The sequence below is a fragment of the Tyto alba genome, unplaced genomic scaffold (assembly GCF_018691265.1).
Source record: "Tyto alba isolate M040663 unplaced genomic scaffold, T.alba_DEE_v4.0 Super-Scaffold_16, whole genome shotgun sequence".
NCBI classification, from domain to species: Eukaryota; Metazoa; Chordata; class Aves; order Strigiformes; family Tytonidae; genus Tyto; species Tyto alba.
The window spans coordinates 33,457,744-33,476,871 of NW_024881278.1; the positions used below are offsets into that span (position 1 = coordinate 33,457,744).

The 19,128-nt window shown below is 52.6% G+C and overlaps 1 protein-coding gene across 6 annotated transcripts in view; it reads left to right on the forward strand.

Moving 5' to 3' along the window:
- Window positions 1-242: 242 nt before the first annotated feature.
- Window positions 243-19,128, forward strand: part of LOC104368967 (sodium/calcium exchanger 1) — a 125,424-nt gene continuing 106,538 nt past the window's right edge. For 3 of the 6 annotated variants that reach the window (XM_042789490.1, XM_033011042.2, XM_033011046.2), the window contains exons 1-2: window positions 243-729; window positions 11,166-13,001. In XM_042789490.1, the coding sequence (XP_042645424.1) occupies window positions 11,203-13,001 (1,799 nt within the window). In that variant the 5' untranslated portion in view covers window positions 243-729; window positions 11,166-11,202. The remainder of the gene's footprint in view (window positions 730-11,165; window positions 13,002-19,128) is intronic. The other 3 variants (XM_033011043.2, XM_033011045.2, XM_033011044.2) reach the window with 2 other exon arrangements.

Below are 19,128 nucleotides of genomic sequence, written 5' to 3' on the forward strand. Positions count from 1 at the left end.
ACGACGTCGGTGATGCGGAGGAGGGGGCGAAGCTCAACCCGGGGCCCTTGGGATGCTGCTGGCCTCCTGCCTCCCCACGGGCGACGCGGTGGCCGACACAGCACGTCCCTCCTTGACCCCCCCCCCCCCGACTCCTGCTTCCCTCCTCCCCAAGCTCTCCCTCCCTCCTGCGGTTCAGCAGGGCTGGGGACAGGCAGAACGTGGACGGGGACTGTCCCCGGCAGGGCAGGGCAGGGCTGCTGGGGGTGGGTCCGCAACCAGCCCTGCCTTTCAAAGTCCATCGCTCCGAGGAGGAAATCGGGAAATATTTCCAGCAGCGGGAGGAGGAGGAGGAGGAGGAGGAGAAGAAGGAGAGCTGGAGCTGCCACCGCGGAGGGACGGCGGATTTCTCTCTGCCCGCGGAGGGATGCGGAGGGAGGGGAGGCTGCCTGCGGGGCGGGCCGGCTGAGCGCATCCCCGGGGCGCTCTGCGTGTGTCTGTCTGTGTCTGTGTGTCTGCCCTCCCTCCCTCCATCCATCCTTCCATCCTCCCTCCCTCCCTCCTCCCGCCGCGCCGCAGCCGCGTACCGGGGCTCCGCCGCTTCCCCCCCACATTTCCCCCCCCCCCCCTCCCCCCAACCCTCCTTCCCGGGGCTCAGCCGCCCCCCCCACCCCCACCCCCCCCCCATTCCCGCGATGCCTCGCCGCTACTGACCCAGCCCCGGCGGCTCCCGCTCCTGCCCCTCGCCAGGTAGGACCGCGACCAAACCCCCCCCCCACCCCCCCGGCCCCAACCCTGCCTTAAACGCGACGAGTCCGCCGCGACACGGGGTCCCCAATGCCGGGGGAGGATGGGGGAGCGGGATAGGGGGGGACCGCAGCCGTGGGGGTGGCAAGGGTAGGATGCTTCCCCCCCCCCCCCCTTCCCTATCGGGAATGCTTTTTGCAACCTATCCACGACACCTTTAGGCAGGCGATGGGGCTCGTAGTCGTCCCCGTCCCCCCCCCCCTTCCTCTGCCGGCCAATCGCGACATGTCGCGAAGGGAGGCGCGGCTGCGGTGGTGGTGGTGGGGGGGGGTTGCCTCTCCCCTACCCTAAGGCATTGCCCGGCAGGTGGGGCCGGGGAGGGGGCTGGAAGAAACCGTCTGTTCCAACCCCCCCCCTCCCCCCTCCCTCCCCCGGGGGGCTTGCGGGCATCTTCTCCCTTGCGCGGGGGCGTTCGTGCCGCCGGGCAGGGCTGCTTTTCCTCCAGCCCCCCCCCCCCCCCCCCCCGGGGATTTCTGCCTTGAAACGGTTTCCGAGGTGAGCGAGTGGTCGGCGGCACCTGCAGCCCCGACAAAATTCCCATTTTCGGCTTGCTCAGCGTGTGTTACGAAGGGCTGGCATTAAGCAGCGCTCATCACGTAGGCTTTGTCTAGGTGGAAGCATGGCTGGGGCTCTTCCGTCATCTCGAGTTTAATTCTTTAATCGCAGCCTTGTTGCTTCCCTCCTTGCTGAGCCATGCGAAGCAACCCGGCGCTCGAGCTCTGTCTCCAGGGCGAAAGCCAACAGCCGAGATGTAGAAATGCAGCAAGCGCTAGGGAGAACTGGAGTCTAAAAATGAAAGCTGTAGTAAAACCACAAGGTCACAGGCGTTGGGGGTGCAAGTGTTTGATTTCAGGGTTCCTCTTTGCTTGCGTTTCACAGGAAGCTGTTCCTCCGGTCCAGATGTTGGAAGTCAGCGAGTCAGGCAGTGGAGATGGGGGCTCAGAGAGGTTGGGGTTCTCTGTGCACTCTCCTGACACCTGCCTAGGTGTTCAGGCGCTTTTTCTCACCACCACAAAGAGAAGAGGTGCGCTTTTATTTAGAAAAGGGACGCTGCCTAGAGCCATAACCTGCCAGCCAAGCCGTGAACCCTCACCAGCTGTCTCCCCAGGAAAGTTGATGAATTGCCTGACTTCTCTTATACCCCACCAGCTCTCTTTCTCTGGAGGCATAATCAACTCCTAAGCCAGTGCTGGGGAGCCGTGCTGCTAAAAGCCTCCTCTGTACCAATTATTTGTTCAAGATATTTGGGGTGACTGGACGTGCTCTTTATGCCCAGCATCCCCGAACGCCAACACCAAGTAGCAGTTTTAAGCTGACGAAACTTTGCTTGCTTCTCTCTCCTCTTCTTTCACTAGTATTTTTGTGATCTTCTGGCTGGGAACTGCTCCTGAGACTTAAATATTTACTGTCCTGCAGCTGCCCAGGCTGCATCTAGTTCACTCTCCTGGCATGGCGTGAACTCAGCCCGTATCCCTGCTTTGGGGAGTCTCCCCAGCACCTTGCACGCTGCTGTACAGGCACAGCCCTGTTTGGGCCTTTGGTGGTGTCCTGATCTGCTCAGGGCTGTCCTGGCTGCAATTTTCTGGCATTGCATCCAGGACAGAATTTGGTTTTCTGCTGTGTTTTCGGGTGGATACGGTCCTGCTGGCTTAGTGGGGGAAAGCCACTGTTCTCCAGCATCCTAACGAAACTCAGTTCCTATGACAAAGCCCAGTGTCCCCCAAGGCACGAGCATCACCGGACAACCAACCAACAGGTTGGTCATAGCCAATATAAACAGCATGCCATACCAGCTCTCCTTGCAACCGGTACAGAGAACAACCTGGAGGTCTGTTTTAAGCTCCGGGTACCAGGATCTGCAGGTGCTCTGAGCTCCTGGGCACAGGTGCCAGCGGTTGTGCAAATCCTGGCTGCACCTGGGTCTGCTGCAAGGTGCTCAGGGTGCTGTGCTGGTCGGGGCTCTGGCATCCACTATGGGCTGAGCTCACTGACTGGTCTTTCCCTTGCCAAGGGCGTGAGTGGTATCTCTCCAGTTATTTTCAGGAGGCTTGTAGGGACTTGGCTTTCTTCACTATCTCTAAGGCTCTGGTGATTTTAGCTGAAATTGGGAGGGCGATGTGAACAGACAGACAGACGTGGAAACTGTGATTTCATATGCCTGGCTTCCTAAGGAAACCTGGCGACGAATAGAAGGGAGATTTGCTGCTGCAAAGAGCTCCTGGGGGTACTGGGGAGGAATGAGGGGTGGTTAACCTCACTTTTGAGATAGGCAGATGAGGCTGGGCACGTTCCTGGGCTTAGGCTCCCTTTCCTGAGATGTGGTGGTCTTAAAAACGGGGTGTCTGCTCAGCACTGGCATTCAGCTCCCTCTAGAGTCAGCGGTGCCAGAGCTGTACCTCTGGAGGGTGACTCTCCTGGGAGGTGCTGCTACCCTTCACCAGCCAGGGCTGGGCACCGAGCCGAGGGATGGAGCTGTGCCAGGGTGGGCTTCCAGCCCCAACTAACCTGCCCAGCTCCCGCCTAGGACTCTGCCCAGGTCCACAACCTGCCTTCACCTCAGCTTTTCCCCACCACACGTTGCCAGGGATGTTTCCCACCTCTTCATCCCTGGGTGGGTGCTGGGGCTGGGGATTTGTCTCTACTCCCTTGAAGCCTTCTGCTCCTTCCTCCCACAGAGCCCGGGAGAGCATCCCGCTGTACAGGGGACCCACACACAACTACAAACCCAGTGCAAAAATGAGCCTGGAGGGAAGAGCGGACAGAGGCAGCCAGAGAGAAAGCACCAGGCCTGCTAATTCCTCTCTCCTAGCCCCTGTGGAGCATCTCTGGGCAGATGATTTTTCCCCCAGGCTACCCAGGAACCTCAGGCTTATGAGCAGTGTTTTATTCTCCCAAGGCTCACGGGAGGTGCTCTTCTCATTTTACAGAAGGAGACACAGAGCACGGGGAGGTGCCCTGAGATGGCAGAAGGAGCCTGTCAGCAAGGGAGCCTCAAAGCCAGCTCGTGGAGTCCAGGCAGATAGCGCTGTGATAAATCAGCGAGGTAGATCCGCAGGCAGAGGAAGGCATTAACAGCCCAGGGGGAATAATGGGGAAGAGCCTGATGCTGCTTGATAAAGAAGAGACCAAAAGCAGGTGGTAGGGATAGAGAAATCGTCTGGAGACAGCAGTGAGTAGGAGGGGAGTTGTTTAAAAAAAAAAAAAAAAAATACAACCCCAAAAGATGTGTAGTATTTTTCCCTTGCTTCTCATTTCCTGGCGTTTTCCTTGCTGAGATCTTGAATCGTGGGGGAAGGGGACGGCTTGCCACTTGGTCTCCATAGGTTAAAAACCAAGTCTGGAATCTTCCTGACAAACGCTTCCAATCTCAGACTCTACAAGCTGCCCCCAAATTCATCCAATCTGGCTGAAATTTTATATCGGGAATGTTTTATTTTCTCTATTTATCTGTTTATTTTGGAAAGTTGCTGGGGAGATTGTGGGAGGAGATTGGATGCTTCATTGAAGAGATAGGATACTTGGAAAAATCAGTTGCAGACTGATAATTGTTCTAACTTTTTAATGTCCTTTACAGAAAACAGGGTGGCCTGATGTGTATTTTACTTGACTGGCTTCATGGAGGGCTTGTGCCTTTGACTATATTTGGAAAGGTTTTGATTTTTTTTTTTTTTTTTTTTTTTTTTTTTTTTTTTTTTTTGTACTGATGCAATCTGGATGTTGATGGCCTGGAAATCATTTTCCTGATGTGGAGATCCGAAGGGTCACGGGCAGGGGATGCCAACAGGCTGTGCCTCTTTTGGAGTAGCAGAGCTGGGTGGAAGGGAGAAAGAGCTGGGCAGAGCCGGAGCAGGGCTGGGAGCCAAGGGTTTTCCAAGCTGTGTTTAAAATGCTGTCACACTGCGTAGCCCTGAGTGGCAACACGGTATTTGGACATAACAGCTTTCCTCCACGGGTCTGGATGTACAGCCAGCGTGGCGGTAGGGTCCTTCTCCTGCTTTGATGGGTAAAAATCACAGCTGGCAGGAACTACTTTTTACCAAAGCTGTGCCACGGCTCAGCATTAAGATCAGAAGTGAAGCCACTGGAGCCCGTGGCCGCCTAGATAAATCTCCAATTACCCTGTACCTTGCAGGGCTATTGGCATCTGTGCTGTGTCCCTCGGCTGTAGGAAGCTGGACCTAGGCTCTTGGCTGATTTACTGATTGATGGTAAGAGACCAGACAATTTGTTGGGATTTTTTTTTTTTTTTTTTTTTTTTTTTCCCCCTACAGTCACGTCTTTTCCCAGTACAGGCTTTGCTCAAGCTGCCCTGCTGGGAAGAAGATTGCTGCTTTCAACGAGGCACAGGTGAACAGGCTTCAGCACAGCCAGAAAGGGTCAGCAGGAGAAGGAGAGGTTTGTTATACCCACTGCCCCATCTCTGGAGGGCTGAGTCCCACCCGTGGAGGCGAGATGTGCAGGTGCTTTCCCCGGGGAAAGCTGGTTATTGCTTCCAGCAGACTCTTAAGCTCTGCTTTCCTGCCAGAGAAACTGAGAGAGGGGTGCCGTGACTTGGAGACTTCGGGTCTGACTTTGGGGTAGGAGCATGGGGCACAACTTGAAACAACCGGGATGGGGGGGGGGGGGGCACTTTTTGGCTAGGAGAACCTGTCCTCTCGCCTGGAGCCTTTTGGGGGGGTGGTCGTCTTTTCGCCGGGGACACTGGAAGTGGAGTGAGCAGCTGGCTTGCTTTGAGGCTCTGTTTCTCAAGCTTGCAGGCTAGCCGTGCCTTGCAGTAGCCGCTCGCTGCTCCTGTGTCGAAGCTTTTGGCCCCTCTGCCCGAAGAGGCACCGCCTTTCTCCTGCCCCTGACACCAGCAGAGGGGTTTTTGAGCCGCTTTCCCTCGCCTTCCCGCAGCATTGCACTCTCACTTAAACAAAAATGCTCCTCGCTGGCTACGGGACGTGCAAGGGCCGGCTGGGAGCGTTGCTACGTGCTCCTGGCTGTGTCCCCCCCCCCCCCCAGAGCAGGTCGAAAAGCAGATGCTCTCATGGGAAGAGCAAACCTCCTACTTCCCTCCCTTCAGCAAGCCACCAGTCCGGCTGCGGGGGAGAGGGTGCTGCTCCCACCTCCCATACACCAGTGCCACGGCTGTGGGGGGGACCCTCGCCCATACAAGCTGGCAGTAAATTCACAGAAACGACGTTTATTATGAAGCCGATGTCGCGGCGGGGTAGCGTTGGCGGTGGCTGCAGTGGCGTCAACGCTGCTGGACAGGTTTTCTGTCAAATGCTGGGAAAAAAAAAGTTCCCGGCGGAAAGTCTCTCACTCTCTCTTTGAAATGACCTTGTGAGCCCAGGCCGTTTTCCTCCTTTGCCCAATCCTTCTTCTGTAATGAAACTGTCTGGGCCAGCAGCGTTTGTTTGGTACTCGGAAAAAAATAATGGTGCTGCCGGATTGTCGCAGGTGGTCATAAACCTGTGTGTGCTACAAAGGCGGTAGGAAAATAACAGGAAGGGCCTTGCAGCGGGTGTTTCAAGAGCGAAGCGCCCGAATGGCGATGGAACTTTTGGGAGGCTGATGCAAAGGAAAAACTGCGCCTTGTCGAAACGCAGAGCGGCTCTCCGGCTCGCTTTGCGTGCAGCAACCAGCCAGCCTGAAGGAACATTGCTGCCAGGGAAAGGTCGGAGTCTAAAAAGCTGTTTTTCTCCCCGTCTGGCAGCTCCTGAGCTGGGGGGGGGGGGGGCTGGAGCATGAGCTTGGCAGCAGGAGCACCGTCCCACCGATCTGCAAAACCTCGTGCTCCCGTGCCCGGCGGGCGGGCGAATAGCCCCGCAACCCTCCTCGCCCTTCTGTGGGCAACAAGTGCTCTCCTGGTGTTTCACAACACCGAGGGTTGGAATGAAGGCTGGACCAAACCTGGCTTGGCCGGGAGCTGCGCCTAAAACCCCAGCTCGCCTCGAAGGGACCGTGCGGCCTTTTGCAGGCTTTCCTCCGTGGCTGTGCAAACCCAGGTGCTGGCACCCAAAGGAGCTCGTCCCCAAAGGGAAAGGGGCACAGCTGAGACTTCAGGAGAGCCAGGGTTGGGGTCTGGCTCTTCTGGTTAGCTCCAGCTCCTCCTGAAAGCTCTCGGGCAGCTGGTCCCAGGGAGCCCCGGGCAACAGCTCCGCTCCCTCGGGGGGGTAAAAAGGGCTCTGGGTGCCGCCCCTGGGCAGGGGCTGTGCTGGCCTGGGGTGGTGATTTGAGGCTCTTCACCCCACCCGTACGGCCCAGCACGAAGCCCCCAGAGCCGCTTGCACCCCTGCCCAGCGCTGCCGTGATAAATCTGCCGCGAGAAGCGCTTGAGGGGCGCCGAGGCAGGCAGGGATCGCCGGGGCCGCTGACCCCGGCGGGCCGCGAATCGGCTATCGCGGTGGCTTTTATTGGTGGTGGCCAGGATGGGGAATGCAATCGAGGCAGCTTAATGAAAAGCGAGCAAAGTTGGGTTCGGAGGGAGGGCTGGCGTTCTGGTAGCCTTGCTGGTATTCTCTTTAGAGAATAATGCAAATTATTTGTCTGGGACTATTCCTACCACTGAGCCTGCCGCAGCGTGCTGACCACAGGCCGAGACCCTATGCGTGTGCAGAGTAAGAGGGTCTCTGGGGACCAAGCTGTTTATTTTGGATTCTACAAATAAAGAAATGCTGCTAATTTTATAGCAGCTGCTTCTCGTAGATGTTTTGAGTGTCAGGCTCTGATTGTGTGTGTACAACCAGCGTGTTGTGGCCAAGCGTTTTCTAGCCCTCCATAATTCCCGAGTCTGGTGTTAATAACAGTCATTGTGAATTGATTTAAGTAGGAAAGCTGGTGAGGGTATGTGAATCTTGCTTGATGACTGCGCCACAAAATGCTGGGGAAAGTCCAACAGAGAGTTGGGGGATGCTGCTGCCGCTCAGAGAAGGGTCCAGGCACATTGTCAGGGCCGGTGGGGTTTTCCTCCAAAGCTTCAGCCCTTCCCCACCCACCTGAGCTCTCCAGCAAAGTTCCGTATTTCTTATCTCCTGCCATCTGAGGGGAAAAAAATGTTGTTTGTACACGGAGACCTGGATTGGAAGGCCAGAAAGACGGATTGCTCTAGACCTTTTTTCCTCCTGTTTAACGGAAAATGGGACTTGATTTAAAAAAAAAAAAAAAAATAGAAAAAAGAAAAAATCAAACCAACTTATATTAGAAAGCTTGAAAAGGAAGAACATGGCAAATAAAGTTCAGGTGACTTATTAATCTGATTAATAAGTGGGTGTCGTCTTTCTGGCTGAGACTTCCAGTGCTCAAATCTTTTTAAAACTGTAGAGTTGGTCCAAAGTGTGATGGGACTCTCCTATTCTCTATGACCTAAATCAGTGACCCAAAGCATAATATTTTCTCTAGAACCATCTGTTTCCTCCTCTTGCCAAGGGGATTTCACAATGCCTGGTTGCTCTGAATAATTGTACATGTGCAAGGATATGACTTGCCACAGGGAGAAAATTAACTGAACAAGGGCAGGTGGATGCTCTTGAGTTTTTTTTGTTGAAAATACTACACTTTAGAAAGAGATGGTGAAGAACCATGCAGCTGAGTAATGTTTTATGCCCACGCTATATGGGTTTTAAGCCCACATATTTAAAAAGACCCCACAAAATTACGCTTAGGAGCTGTTCAGGATAAACAGGGTCAATACCAAGTCAGCCTGTGTTTTGAAAGCCCCTTTATCAAATGTCTCTGAGAGCTGGTTTGGAGCAGTGTGAAACACAGGAGTACAGATGTTGGGTGACTAATTCATGCTTTGGCTAAGCTTCAGTGACCATGAACACACATCTGTTTCAACTCAGCTATCCGCCAAATGGCCTGCAACAAGGTACTCTTCTTTACAAACAACGTGTTTTCAGTTTCTTCTTTCAGACTTGGAAGTGGTGGCCACAGCCTGCCTTCTGGGAAGCAGAAGGCACCCAGGAACTGTGATCAGGGGAGCAATGTTCAGGGCTTCTGACTCCAGCAGTAAGAGCTTTTTGTAGCTTTAGCAAGTTTTCCAATGCAAACAACTCATTTCTTTTAAATCTGTCTTCATACATCCTTGCTTTTCCTTGTTCATCTTATCTGTTCTTATCACCCAGCTTTCTGACTTGCTCACTTCCTGCTCCGTCTATCTTTGTCTTCTCTGAACTAAAAAAAATTGGGAGGAGGGAGGGAGGGGAAGCAGACCAACAGTTCCTGGTGAGGAAACGACGTTTATATAAAACTGTCGTGATGAATTTTCAATATTACTCTTCCAGCCCGATCAATCCTACTACAGCACCCTTAAATAAAAGCAAAGGGAGGAGGGGGGCTTTGACCCGTCGTTGCAGTGTGGTTTTGTGGAGCAGATCCTGTACCGTGGGTGCAGGATGGTGCCCGTCGCTTCCTCAGGCCGGTTCTTCACTTGTGCTCAGCCCTGTCCCTGCGTAACAAGCCCCTGTCCTGATGAGGAGGGGTGATTTCTGTGTCATGGGGGATGAGGAGATTGGGGGGGGGGGGGTGACCGAGCCCTTTCCTTCAAGGGGGTATTGGCGTGTCTGTGGTCGGGAGGGGAGATGTTTCTCCCTGTATTTTTGCTGTTGGCAGCACAGAGGCTGCGTGGCTGGAGGGGCGGCCGAGTTCCTGGCCGGGCTGTGATTTAAAAAAAAACAAAACAAAACAAAACAAAAACAAAACAAAACAAAAAAAAAAAAAAAACCAAACAAACAAAAAAAAAAAAAAAAAAAAAAAAAAAAAAAAAAACACCAAAACTAAACTTTTTTCAGGAGGAAGAGGGGAGGTGTGCGTAGCCACCCACCCTGCCCCGGCCACGCTCGCTGTGACGGGGCCCGGGGGACGGCGGGGATGCTGTCGCTGGACGCAGCCTGTGGCGTGGCTGGGTTGGGCTGTGTCTCCCCCCACTCCCGGTTGCCCACCCGGCCCTGTGCTTGTTGGGGACCCAGCAGATGGGAAACGGTGGGGTGAGACACCCCCCCCCCGGGCGCTGAGGAGCTTGGCCTTTGAGGGTAGGTCTTCTGCTTGTGTCCCATCTCTGGCGTGCGCCTGGGAAAACCATCCTTCTCTTAGAAGTTGAAACATTTCATGGCTGGGCTCATTATTATTTTTTTTTTTTTTTTTTCTTTCTGGGGTGTGGTATTTTTATGAGCGAAACCAGTTCAGCCTTTTGTGTTCTCCAGCAAAGTAAAGGTATTGACGTACCGATTTTCCTCTCTTCCTAGAAACATTTTTAAGCACCGCGTGATTAAATTAACTTGGAATGGAGAAGCATAGTATGGCAAAGGCTCTCCTTGAGGAGAAAATGTAGCTTTAATAACTAGGAACCTGGCTTTTATTGGCTAGTAAAATTGAGAATGTAACACTGAGCATGCTCAGGTTTTTGCACTAAGCATCTCTATGTACTTAAAGGCATCTGTTCTTTCAGTTTACGCACTGTTAACTAACTGCAAACCTCTTTAACAGCTCCTCTACACTGCTGGAAAATCCTGAGGCAGGACAAGGGCAAGTAGGGCTGACGTGCCTGATGACTAATGTTGTAAATGGAGTGAGAAAGGCCCTTGAAGGGGGGAAGCCGTCAAAGCTGACCTAGTGGGAAAAGAGAGCAGGGACAGGTTTCCTCCTGAAGCATGCCAAGAGAGCCAGGCTTGGATGCATATGGGGCTCTTTCCAGTTTTGGGAAGGTGCAAAGTGATGCGCTGTGGAAGGAATGGCTCCAAAATCATTAATTAAAGACTGCCCTTCTGGTGCACCTTATGACCGAGTTGCTGTCAAGAACAAGGTTTTGCCAGGGTTTGAGCTCACTTGGTGCAGATTTCTGATGTGGAGTAGGTGTTTGGGAGGACTGTGAGCAAGAAAAGGCTGTGAAACACACAGTTTACAGTGATTAAAGATGGCAAGTATAAAAATACTTTTTTAAAAAAATGGTGGGGAGTTAGTAGATTCCCCTGTCCTCTCCTGCTCCTACCCTGAACTCCAGCGAGTATACTGCAATTTTGAAATGGGAAACACTTCTGCCAGCTGTGAAGCAGAATGATGGGCTTTAATTGGATGAGAAACAAGAAAATGCAATTGAACAAATACGCTTTCAGTGAAGAGAAAGGAAGTGGTATTGAGCATCACAGTAGCTAAAGGGGGCAGGTGCTAGCCTGCTGGTAGCATCTGAATCTGTCCTTGTTCAGTTGAACTAGATAATTTGTACATGGAAAACGGCAGTAATGGTAACACAAATGGGCTCGTTAGGTGGGTCTTCTTGAGTAACAGGGTAACTTGTCTATGCGTTGGGGAAAGATGAAAAATAAACGCGGTGTAGAGGAAAAATCTGTTATCTCTGGTTGGCCTCACTTAGTGCATCTTTCTCTTTGTCTCTGCAGGTTGAGGACGTCTGGGACCTGTTCGGTGGAAGCGACCATGTCGCGGGGAACTCACCCACCCACCTCCCCCCTGAGCTTCCAACTCCTGGGCGTTGTGCTGGTGTTGCTCTTCCACGCAGGCGGCACGGGCGCGGAGAGCCCCAGCGAATTGCCTGTGAATGACACCGAGGAGTGCACCGGCTCGTACATCTGCAAAAAGGGTGTGATTTTACCAATATGGGAACCCCAAGACCCTTCCTTTGGTGACAAAATTGCTCGGGCAACAGTGTATTTTGTAGCTATGGTGTACATGTTCCTGGGAGTATCCATCATAGCGGACCGCTTCATGTCCTCCATCGAAGTCATTACATCCCAAGAGCGGGAAATAACCATCAAGAAGGCCAACGGTGAGACCAGCAAAACCACCGTGAGGATCTGGAATGAGACTGTTTCAAACCTCACGCTGATGGCCTTGGGCTCGTCTGCCCCCGAGATCCTCCTGTCTGTTATTGAAGTGTGCGGCCATGGCTTCACGGCAGGGGACTTGGGGCCAAGCACGATTGTGGGGAGCGCTGCGTTTAACATGTTTGTCATCATCGCGATCTGCGTTTATGTTGTTCCAGATGGAGAGATAAGGAAAATCAAGCACTTGCGAGTGTTTTTTGTTACAGCGGCCTGGAGCATCTTCGCCTACACTTGGCTTTACATTATTTTATCCGTGTCTTCTCCTGGGATTGTGGAGGTTTGGGAAGGCTTGCTTACCTTCTTCTTCTTCCCCATCTGTGTGGTGTTTGCCTGGATAGCTGACAGGAGGCTTTTATTTTACAAGTACGTCTACAAGAAATACCGAGCTGGCAAGCAGAGAGGCATGATCATCGAGCACGAGGGCGACCGGCCATCCTCCAAAGCTGATATCGAGATGGACGGAAAGGTTGCTAATTCTCATGTGGAGAACTTTTTGGATGGGACACTGGTGTTGGAGGTGGACGAGAAAGACCAGGATGATGAGGAAGCCAGGAGGGAAATGGCCCGGATCCTGAAGGAGCTGAAACAAAAGCACCCCGACAAGGAAATTGAACAGCTTATAGAGTTGGCCAACTACCAGGTCCTGAGCCAGCAGCAGAAGAGCAGGGCCTTCTACCGCATTCAGGCCACTCGGCTCATGACAGGAGCTGGCAACATCTTGAAGAGACACGCTGCAGACCAGGCCCGCAAAGCTGTCAGCATGCACGAGGTCAACAGCGAGGTGGCAGAAAATGATCCCATCAGCAAGCTCTACTTTGAGCAGGGTACCTACCAGTGTCTGGAGAACTGTGGCACCGTCGCCCTGACCATCATTCGCCGGGGAGGCGACTTGACCAACACGGTGTACGTTGACTTCCGGACAGAGGATGGGACGGCCAATGCCGGCTCTGACTACGAGTTCACCGAAGGGACGGTGGTCTTCAAGCCTGGAGAGACCCAGAAGGAAATCCGTGTTGGCATAATCGACGACGACATATTTGAGGAGGATGAGAACTTCCTGGTTCACCTCAGCAACGTCCGCGTGAGCACCGAGGCCTCAGATGAGGGCATTCTCGAGGCCAGTCGTGTCTCAACTCTGGCCTGCTTGGGGTCACCATCTACTGCCACCGTCACGATCTTTGACGATGACCACGCTGGCATCTTCACCTTTGAGGAGCCAGTGACGCACGTCAGCGAAAGCGTGGGGACCATGGAAGTGAAAGTGTTGCGAACCTCTGGTGCGCGTGGAAATGTTATTGTGCCCTACAAAACCATCGAGGGCTCAGCCAAAGGTGGAGGAGAGGACTTTGAGGACACCTGCGGGGAGCTGGAGTTCCAGAACGACGAGATAGTGTAAGTAAAGGTTTTATTTGTTGCTTACAGCCTCTGGTCCTCCTGAAATTAAACGCGCGTGGCTCCCAGAACTGCATGGAAAGTGTTTGGGTGTCAGCACGTTGCATGAATGCTTTGGGGAGCCTGAAACACTGTGGTCTTACCTTGCTAACAGACCAGAGAGTGATGCCTGCTCAGGGCCACTCCACCGTTGCGGCAGCAGGGTGGTGGGACTGGGGTGTGAGCCCAGCCTCCCGCGCCATACCCGCGCGCTGAGCAGATCTCTACAGCCACAGCCGTACAGTGGAGCAGAGAACAAAACCGAGCTGGCTGTTACCACCCAGTCACAAGTACCTGTCTTGCGAAGGGCCTAAATTGAGCGTATGAATAATGATACCTGCTTCCCTCTTGCCTGTTGGAGGTTATCCGGGACTGGGCCACAGCCTGTCCCGCTGATGCTCTGCTCAGGGCTTTGGTGTGAAGGTCGCTTCACCTCCTCCCCTTCCAAAGGCTGCAGGCCTGGGTCGTTGTCCAATGCGTGTCCTGAAAAAGTACTGTAATGCAGAGAAGCCTCATGGTTAGGATGCAACTGCAGCCACGTTTGGCTGCTTGCAAACAGAGAAGAGGCTGAAAGCTGTTGGAGGTTACTCCTGAGTGTTGCCAGGTGGACGGTGGAAAAATTATTAGCGCTGTAGCCTTGTTTATTACATTATGTGGAGAATATAAATTAGCCCGGTAAATCATAGTAGAAAACATCTGTCCTTGGGTATCTCATGAAGACATTTTTTTGCCCAGCTGGGGCTCTGGGAGGAGCAAGGGTTGGGAGTTGCATTGTTCCAGCCTCAGGCTCTTCCTATGGTGAAGTCTGTGTCTGCAGATCAGTCCCTGCCGACTGCTAGCACAAACCACGGCGTGGAACATGGATCCGTCACTGCTAAAGGGGACTGCTGTGTCCAGGGAGGGCTAAATATCGGCTTTGGTGTTGCATATCACACAACTAATCTCTTAGGAGCTGAGACAGACCCATGCCGAGTGCCGAGAGCGGGCTTCGTGTTCTATCTGTTACTTGTATTTGCTCCATGTGCACAGGGAAAACGAAACAAACAGGGAAATCATAAAACTTCTTCAAGTAGTGGGAAAGAAAAAAATGAGTTCTCGGGCAGGGTATTAGACCAGTTGGGGTTATGACTTCTCAGGAAAAACTGAGCAGGAACTCCAGCAATCTGGAGGCCAGAACATGCATGTTGCTTCCCCAAGGGTTGAGAGCACACAATGTGCCATTGTTCCTGGCTCCTGAATGATAACTGTAGTAGAGAGGAATGCAGTTATTTGTTTTTTGGGTTTGTTTTGTTTTTTTTTTTTTTTTTTTTTTCATGTAGGGAGAAGCAAGGAGTTGTCTGCAGAGATGCAGTGAACTAGGCTAAAAGGATATCCCCCGAAGGCTCCTTACTTGCTAACCAGGTCACTCAGCCCTAGCAAAACTGGGCTGCTGACAGGAAGACTTTGAGGTTTGATCTCGGTTCCCCTGGGATGTGACATGTTTACACGGCAGGGCAGACCCCTGGCCACAGGCTCCGCGACTGCTCTCAGAGGGGCTTGGGCTTCCCCCCCCCCCCCCCCCTTGGCGTTGGCTCCGTCACTCTGGCCGGGATCTCTGCGCCGTCCTTCGTCAAAGACGGGTCACGTCACCTCGCGTCTGCCCCGCCGGTCGGTGCTCAGTCTCTGCTGGGGGGTTTTGCAGTGGGGCAGCGGTACCTCCTCCCCGGGGCTCGCTGTGCTGTGCCTGCTGCTGCTGTTGGCCCCTCCACCACCAAGCTGTTCGATGGTGACTTTTACCAGCAGGCCAGTAACCGAGGGATGTGGTGGCCACATCCCATCCGAGCTGCTGCCTGGCCTCGGGGGGCTACTGGTGTGCCCTCCTCATGCCAGCAAACCTCCTTCCTTTCCTTGCTGGCTGTCAGCACGTGCACAGCGAGCCCGAAACGAGGGAAAACAGCTTTCTTAGTAACCCGAGCGTGTTGTTTCTGTGCAGATGCCAGGGCGTTGCCATCACATCTCTATTGCCTTTAAACTCTCTCTCTCTGGAATCGCAGGGAGGGACAGTTCACGGGAAGCAACAGCTTTAGGAGTTTGCAGCCTGGGACAGGTGAGGGCTTGGGGAATGGGGTGGGAGGAGGTGGCGACTGCAGGGCCGCATGTTGACCAAGGCTCTTGCTCCATTCAGGTGGAAGAGGGCATGCATTCTCCCTTATTTTTCCGGCAGAAGGGTGAAACTGATTGTGCAAATTGCAATCCGTTGATTTGCCTGGAAGGCAGTAGGTGTTCATCTAAAACTCAGCTGCAACAGTCCACGTTCGGGTGCTGAATGGTACAACCTGACTTGCAGAAGATTTCCTGCAGATCCGTGTTTGCCTGGGCACAAGCTTAGGACAGCCCTGCAGCACAAAGACGGTGTGGTCCTAAAGCTGAGGTGCTGTTATAGGCATCCTTCCTCGGATTAATTTGCTCTCGTGAGAATAAAGATGTGCTAGCACAACGTGTGGATTATAGAGCTAAAGCCTGTTTGCTATCTCATTGCTCGTTAGGGCTGTGCTTCAGCTCAATCAAAGCTACGTAGAACGGTGCAATCCTCCAGCACGCTTGATTCAATAAAGTTCTAAAACTTCAGGTTTTCCCATGCTCTGGTGGCCAAGAGACGGGTTTGCTGCCCTTTCTGTAGGTCTTTAGTGCCTCTTCAGCTCTGCCATTCTAGGCTTTATCAATCACCTTCATAAAACTGAGCAAGATGTGGTTTTCTGGGGCGCTACCAACAAAGGTAGGGCAGTGCAGGGGGACACGAGGATGAAAGCAAGCTGTCTACAAGCCTCTATTATTAGAGGTCTGGGTTGCTGGTAAGTCCCAGTAAAATCAGAAAGCGCTGGGAGGGCCCTGATCTTCTGGAGACCTTCCTCTAGTTCCCAAAAGGCCCAATTACGTAACGTTGTTTGTTTGCAGCGTCCAGACACTTCCCCATTTTGCAATCTGTTGATGTCCCCTTTCCCAGAGCACACAAAATAGCTGTGTAACTGCTGAAGCCATGCAAATCCTGTGCGTTTAAACAAAGATCTCCTTCCGATGCTACCAAAAAAAAGATGTATAATGGAATAGATGTTCCTATGGAACATCTTAGCCCAGCGCTGCCTGGTAGCCTCTTGATGTTTTCCTGCTCCTTGCTCCTGAAGCACAGCTTGTGTGTTCAGCGTTGACAAGTGAAAGAAACAGAATTTAAACGTGTTTTTCAAAGGGGCTAGCTGGGTTTGCTCAGCAGATTGTTCTAAACTGTCTGGGAAAACTAAAGAAGTCTGACCCGGGTCTCAGCAGCAAGGTCAGTCTCAGTGATGCTGCACGGGTACCTGGAGCTCTGAGACATCGGTGTAGGACAGGGTGCTATGATTCAAAGGGTAAGAGAGAGCCTTCCCACTGGGACCATCCTCCAGAAGGTGATTCCAGCCTTGTCTTGCATCTCCATTAATGACTAAAGCTTTCTTGAGGAGAACATGGAGAAGTTGTGTAGTTGCAGGCTCTTCCTGTCTACCCATCTACCACAGCTACTGTGATCAGAGCAGAGGTCACGGGTTCATCTAGCCCAGTGTATTTTTATCTCCTGACCGAATGCCAAATAATTCAAAAAAAGGCCAGCCTCCTATCTTAGAGGAGGAAGCAGTCCTTCCCCCAGCTGACGGGATCTCTTCTCGAAACATCAGGAGGGGCACCTCTCCGAGATGTGGCTGCAAAGCTATGGGAAACCTGTGTGTTCTTTCACGGTTAAAAGCCAGTAGTTTTTCTCGAGATAACATTGCAACTCGAGATCTATTACAATCTGCATTCCAGGTATCTGCGCCCACACTCCCCCAAAGAAAAGTAAGTCAGTGAGGAAGATGGTACACACAATTATATGGATAACTGATTACCCCGGTATTTCACCTATGCAATTATACCTGTAAATGCATGGAGAATCTGCTGTTAGATCTTGCTGTTCATAATATATAGTTTAGCTGTTTTATAAAAGGTGTCTGTTCAGGTTTAGGAAGTGACACTCTTGGCCCATTGAATTTGACCTGTCCAAGACAAATTCTCTCATTTTCAATCTAAATCCTCTGATTTTTTTTTTTTTTTTTTTTTTTTTTTAGGGAAAGTGTCCCCAGAGACCACATAGCCTCCCTTCCAAGAGCCCTTAAAAAATGTCAATGTGAATAAATGTAGATTGGGGGGGGGGGAACTAAATGGTACTGTATTTTTAAGTTCCCCTTTTCTTTTTCAAAAGAAAAGGGGGGAGGTATTTCTAAAGAAACAGCAAAATTAAAATCGGGATTCAGCCCTGGGACCTCTCTAGCTCAGCTTTGCATCCGTGGCCTGCAGCTTCAGAGAACCAAATGAAACCTCCAGCATGGTCAGCCTTGCAGTGGGAGAGCAGGGGGGGGTCTTGTGGTGTGGCAGAGAGTCCGCTGTAACCCAGACCGAAGATGAAGCAAACAAACATTCCCCTTTTCACGTTTTATTTTTGGAGACGTTATCTCTCAGCTTGTCCATCCCACTTTGTTGGCATGGGTTCGGTGCGCGTCCCCCCTCCCTGGCAAAGCCCTGGCTTGCGCAGGGTTAATGGCTGGAGGCACAGTGTGAGGTACCAAAGCGGACCGAGGAAGATTAAACTCTTATTTGGTCTGCTTCCAGCGCCAGCTTGGGTTTTGGAGCATGTTTTCCCCTCGCCACTGTCAGTCTCACCTGACCCAGTGGGGCTCGGAGGCCACCAGGATCTAGGTCTTGGGTGCTTGGCAGGAGCACCCAGTGCCCTGAGTTCATCTAAGGGGAGGTGGCCCCGAGCCGAGCCCGTGTGTCACACCAGGCTGGGGCGAGGCACGGGGGCCTGTTTCCCTTTCCAGGGGAGTTTTGGGGAGAACTTCACTGGGGCTGAAAAATGCATCCTTGCTTTGGGTCCTGAAGGCCAAAAGCTGGTTTCTCCCCTCTTCAGGGGGGAGAAGGTGTAACAGGGTGAGCCGTGTTTTCTTCTTCTCCTCTTCATTCACACAAGGTTTAGTCTCTCCTAAACACTCCAAAAACGTTAGCCATGGTATCTCTCAGCCACGTGCATCTCAAACTGCCGTGCTCCTGTCCCGGTTGCACTGGACAACCCCTCCTATTTCTATTAGGAGGCAGCGAGGAAATAAGGCCACGTGGTGTTCACAGAGCTTCCCCTTTCTCCCCCGTCCAAGTGCCCACCAGCACTTGCAGTTGTCCCGTGCACACAGGCTGGGCCCCAAGTGACACGGACACGGTGTGTACCGAAAAAAAATCATTCCCAGGTTGCAGTATCAGGTCTCGAGCCTGCAAAGCACATACTCGTGGTTGTGTGTCCAAGCATCTGGTGGCCAGATCTGGTCCTCTCCCCCCCCCCCCCCGGAGTAAGGCCAGTGCCTGTGCTCCCGTGGCACATCATCGTGGGGTTGTGGTGCAAGTCCTGCCTGTTGCTTCCTCGGGGTGTGTGTGTGGGGGGGAAGTACAGGATGCAATCCGTGCCGTTTGCCCAAATAAGTCATGAAATCTAGGAACTTGGTTTGATGATGTCCCCTGCGGAGGGGATTGGGCAGCGAGGTTGTGTGATTGCATGAAGCACGTCGCTGGGGGGGAAGAAGGGTGAGGGCAGGAGTGGTGAGCTCTCGCCGAAGAGCTGACACAGTTTTTGTCCTTGAAAACCCAATGTTTCCTTATTTGTAATGAGCTGTTGTTGCCAATTTACTGCTGCCAGCTGCATCTCTGCGGTTGATTAAGGGAGCTTGGATCTTAAATATGTAATAACTCTCTGAAAGCCATTGAGAGGCAGTTATTAGCTTCATCAGGGCCTGTGTACACATCCGCTGTGCTCCTTTATGAAAAGGCTACCTATTAAATGCATTGTAGTAATTTATAAAACGCAGGATCTAGGCTTGTTTTAAGAAATTAAAGCAGCAGCCCTAGTGAAGCTTGTTGGCATGAGAAAGAGTTACTTTGGGGTGAAGCACTGCTCTGCAGCTCCTTGCTGGGGAGATGAGAGTGGGGGACAGAAGCAGCCCTGTGCCCCTTTTCACACCCTCACGCTTCCCAGGCACGTGCTGGAGCACTGCTGGCAGCAGCA